At 27.3% G+C, this 5,049-nt stretch overlaps 2 protein-coding genes across 2 annotated transcripts; one reads left to right on the forward strand and one right to left on the reverse strand.

The window, feature by feature from the left end:
• Nucleotides 1–418: 418 nt before the first annotated feature.
• Phum_PHUM171060 (uncharacterized protein) lies at nucleotides 419–1,501 on the forward strand (the record flags this gene model as incomplete). The annotated part of the gene is made up of 3 exons (XM_002425012.1): nucleotides 419–691; nucleotides 776–1,084; nucleotides 1,172–1,501. The coding sequence occupies 3 exons, from the start codon at nucleotides 419–421 to the stop codon at nucleotides 1,499–1,501; spliced, it is 912 nt and encodes a 303-aa protein (XP_002425057.1).
• A 659-nt stretch (nucleotides 1,502–2,160) lies between these two features.
• Phum_PHUM171070 (ribonuclease p/mrp subunit, putative) lies at nucleotides 2,161–4,893 on the reverse strand (the record flags this gene model as incomplete). The annotated part of the gene is made up of 11 exons (XM_002425013.1): nucleotides 2,161–2,387; nucleotides 2,472–2,630; nucleotides 2,709–2,836; nucleotides 2,910–3,062; nucleotides 3,142–3,415; nucleotides 3,444–3,722; nucleotides 3,834–3,959; nucleotides 4,035–4,146; nucleotides 4,331–4,563; nucleotides 4,637–4,827; nucleotides 4,868–4,893. The coding sequence occupies 11 exons, from the start codon at nucleotides 4,891–4,893 to the stop codon at nucleotides 2,161–2,163; spliced, it is 1,908 nt and encodes a 635-aa protein (XP_002425058.1).
• Nucleotides 4,894–5,049: the final 156 nt, after the last annotated feature.

Below are 5,049 nucleotides of genomic sequence, written 5' to 3' on the forward strand. Positions count from 1 at the left end.
GAATCCACATGAAAGGAGTTTAAGTTTGGATAGAAAGAATAAATTAAAATATTTTAACGATTATAATAATAATTATTATTATTATTTAGATTCAAATGAAAATTTAATTTTAAATAAAAATAACGGTTATAATAATAATAATAATAATAAGAATTTTTCAATTCGATCACCGGAAATTGAAAAAAAAAATTATAAATTATCAAAAAATCATCGAGAATATTTCGATAATTACAATAATAATAATAATAATAATAATAATTTAAAAAATGTTGAATTCGATGATGATGATGATGATGATATACTAATTGATAAAGACGTGACGTCAAAATTTATTGGTAAAAATAAAAATAAGGAAAGAAAAAAATTAATAATTGATAAAATACCCGACTGTGATAATAGAAAAATTGATTTAAATAAAATGGATAGAAAATTTAGAAATTACGTATCGCAAAGTGGTAGTAGTACGACCGTTAAAAAATCTCAAGGTATCAATAGAATAGATGGTAAATTAACAAATTCGTTATCCTCGTCATCGCCATCTTCTTCTTCTTCTGATTATCAAAATTCAAGTGTTAATTCACCAATAAGGAAAATTCGTAAACCTACTCCCGTACCTCAATCTGTACAACCAACGCATTTTCTCGATAAGGCTATTAGAAAAACAACAACAAGAAATGATTCGATACCTGAGGTAGGTAAATTAGTCAAATAAAATCACATTAATTAATTTTGATGACCATTTATTATTTTTTTTTTTTTAAATGGAAAAAAAAAGACAAAAGTCGTTAATAAAACTACAACAAGAAGTGTTGTAAATTCACCTTCTTCGAAAACTTCTTATTCGAATCGTTTGCCATCATCTGACTTAACAACAAAATCGAATAATATTTCATCGGATTTGGTCGATTGTAAAATATGCGGAAGACATTTTGATAAAGAAAGAGTTTCCAAACACGAGGAGGTTTGTTTAAAATCTAAAAGAACTAAAAGAAAACCATTCGATGCTCTACAGCAAAGAGTTAAAGGAACAGAAGTTGAAAAATATGTTAATAGAAAAACAAAAACTGTTAGAAACGTACCGGATGTAAGTCGTGGACATTTTATTTAAAATTTCTTTTTTTTTTTTTTTTTAGAAATAATTTTTAATTAAATTTTTTTTGTCTGTAAATAGAAAACACCGAAACCGCAAAACGATTGGCGTAAAAAACATGAAGAATTTATTCAAAATATAAGAGCGGCTAAGGAGGTCTCGGCACATTTGAAAAAAGGTGGAAAACTTAGCGACCTCCCACCTCCTCCACCTTCTGATTATTCTGATTATATTCAATGTCCTCATTGTTTGAGAAAATTTTGCAGTGCTGCAGCCGAACGTCACATACCAAAATGTGTCAATATAATTAATAACAAACCTAAATCTGGTTTACAAAAAAATTCGACGAATTTAAAACAAAATTCTAAAATTATGCATTCTGCTACTTCTTCTGTTAGAAGTAGAAAATAAATTTTATTGATAATAAACGAGAGATCTTCCATTATTATTATTATTATTATTGTTATGTTTCTAACCTTTACATTGAAAAATAAGTATTATAAAAAATATTTTTATGCATTTATTTAGAAAGCTTCCATATTTATGGCAAATAAATAATATTAGTCGTTATTAATTAATAGTAGTAATAAAAATGTTTTTTCTTTTTTTTTTTTTTGTTATAAATTTATTTTTTATTTATAATAAATAATTTTAAATAAAATATTCATCACAAAATAATAAATAATCAAAATTATTATTGTTGTTAATCTCTTTAATAATTACACCTTATGAAAATTATTTACGTAGCATTACTGAAAATCGATTTAAAAAAAAAAAAAAAATTAATTCTATTTAGCAATAATTAATAATAATAATAATAATAATAATAAATTAAGAAAAAGAAAATAAAAACGAAATGAATTTTCATTCCTTATGTTATTATATATATATTACTGTATTATATTAATTATAGTTTTTTATTTTTTTTTTTCTTCTTTAATAATATCTTGAATGAATTGTTTAACTTTTTGATATATAAACGATTGCCTGAAACAACAACAACAACAACAACAAATTTAATATATTGTTAAAAAACATGATTAATAATAATAATAATAATAATTATTGTATTAAATTCCACACCTTCCACATGGTTTGCATATGCAAAGGTGATCAAGAGGTATACCAAAATTTTCTCCCACGTCAGGATAAGCCGAATGAGAATCGACAAATTGTAATTCGAATTTTAATGCCGTTATATATGTTGATTCCCTTTCGGAAAATGTCACCACTTTGATTGGTTTTTCAGATGTTAGACGAAGAAAATCTTCGTGGAGTTTTAAAAGACCCGGAGAATCTACAAAAATATCATTGATATAGTTTTGGCAATACCACATTTTTTTGATCAAAATTTTCCATTTGAAAAGCAGAATTTTATTACTTTCTCTTAGTTCTTGAACTTCTATCGAGGGCCATACAATCATTTGACTCGTTGTATTTAACGCGGCTAATCGAGATCCTTTATGGGGGGTGCTATAAAAAATTATCCCTTTTGTTTGGTCTAATAGAGAGCGAAATTGAGGATTGGAACTAGAATGAGCTAAGAATATAAAAAATATTTTAACTAATTGTTTAAAAAAAAAAAAAAAAAAACCACAAAATAAATTTTAAAGCACACCAATGCTAAGTATTCCTTTGACTATGAGGCCACCCATGGAATGACTTATCCACACAATGGGCCTCTTACCAACTCCAGCTTCGCATAAAATATTAACAAGATGAAAACTTCTTTCCAAAATTGTACCGCTGAAATGCAAATAAATAAATAATAAATAATTTTTTAGAAATTTTTTAGGAACTCGGACGTGGTAACAAGTACCTCATAGGTGCAAGTGGGCATAATGGAGTCCATTGCGATATATTCGATTCATAATTTACTCCTATTAATCTAATTTCTGGACAATCCTTTGCCAACCAATCCTTCGGCCAACACCTCGTCAGATTCCCCTCTAAATCTTCTTCTTTTGGTGAACTACAAGAAAAAATTTTAAACTTCAGATTTGCAGAAACCAACGTATTATTATTATTATTATTATTATTTTATGACGTACCCATAATAAGGTCCAGTCGAATCAAAATTACAATCGATTGGAATATCGTGTAAAACGAATTCGTAGCCTTCAGCAAGTTTTTCCCGTTTATTGAAATCTCGAACATCTACAAAAAATTCTTGATCGAAAGATTTGTTCATTTGATACGTGACAACATTTTCTTTGTCGAAAAATGTCAAACCCGGTTGAAGAGGAGGAAAGGAAGGAACCTTTTTGGAAGCTGCGGTAGGAATGGGAGAAGAGGTATTATTATTACATAAGGGATTATAATCCCCTGATAATTTTAACCGTTACACGCTCACCTAAGAGCTCTAAAGGTGATTTATGAGTGCAATGACCAAAATCTCTCTGTCTCCAAGTTATAAAAACTCCGCCAAGCAATCCGTGAATAAATATAACATCTAATTTAGGATTTAGTAAAGTTCTTGATGTTGGATGAAGAGGAAAAACTCTTGATGAATACACGTTTACATCTTTTTGTATTGGATCATCCGTATCGAAGTTGCAAAGGGCTTTTTGAGCAGGTGCCGAAACTCGAATATCTTTGTGCCGAGATAAAGTACTCAAAAGCTTTATCCAACCTATCGAATATCTAAATTTTAATGAAATTGAAAATTTAATAAAATAAAAAAAAAAAATGAATTTTTCATTTAATTATCAATACTTGCCGGAAATAAAAAAAGCATTGGCACATTCAGAACATGCTGATATATTTGAAATTAGTTTTGAAAGTGCTATAAGGGATTCCAAATTTTCTGTTTCTTGTAAATATTTATAAACTTCCGTAAGCAAAGGTAAACCACCGAGACGAACGATTTCTAAAATTTATTTAAATGAATACTATAATAATTCAGGTATGATTTAAAAAAAAAAAAAAAAAAAGAAATACTGACGCTTGGCATTTTCATTGGTCCATGAATGATGAAGAAGAGCTTCTAAACATAATGGAATAAAATTTTTGTTGTCAATTTTGACCTTTAAATCATCATCAAAACTTTTGCTGTCCTAAAGACAAATTAATTTTTTCTACCTCAGCTTAACTAAATATTATCCATTAACAAAAAAAAAAATTAATTTCAACTTAAAATTAAAAATTTTACCATAATTGTACAAAAAATTGTTTTTATGTGATGTTAAAATTTTTACAATTAAAATTACATTCATTTAATTGTTGTTTAATTTCACTTACAACATCTGAAATACTATCGACAAATTTTGAAACAAAATAATGAAAACATGGATGCTTGGTCTCTGATTCCAAAGCGACAAAAAACTCTTGAAAATTTTTTATTATGGCAGAATGATTTGCTTTTATTTTGAAATAAGGTGGATCTAACAAAAACTTTGAATTGTTAGCACTTCTAGCTAAGCCGATTGCCGTTCTCATATCACATGATTGAGCAAGCTGCTGATAGTCGGAATCTAATGAACCAAAAATTATATTGATGATTTTTATAATAAATCTGATTCAAAGCCAAAAATATAAAATTCAAACCTGTTAAATTGGTAAGAGATGCCAATGATATGACTGCCCTTGTTCTGTAACTTTGACTTTCATCCTGAGCTAAATTTAAAAATCTCCATGCCAAATTTTTCTTATACGACAGCCAATTACGAAAAATAAAAGATTCTTCTATTTTATCATACAACCATTTGTGAAATCTGTGAAGTTTGAGACGTTCATTGCTAAGATTTTCACCAGCAGCTATTTCCTCTTAAATATTACAACATTTTAAAATGAATTATTGTCATTTAACATATATTTTTTATTTTTAATGTAATAATATGTAATAAAGATGGCACAACTTATAAAATTTTAGCATACAACATTACCTTGTAAAAAGGGATCTTCAATGTAAATATAAACTGGTTGAAATCTGTCTATTGAAAGAACATCTGTTGATGTTG

Source organism: Pediculus humanus, genomic scaffold (genome assembly GCF_000006295.1).
Source record: "Pediculus humanus corporis 1103172107520 genomic scaffold, whole genome shotgun sequence".
Classification (NCBI taxonomy): Eukaryota; Metazoa; Arthropoda; class Insecta; order Psocodea; family Pediculidae; genus Pediculus; species Pediculus humanus.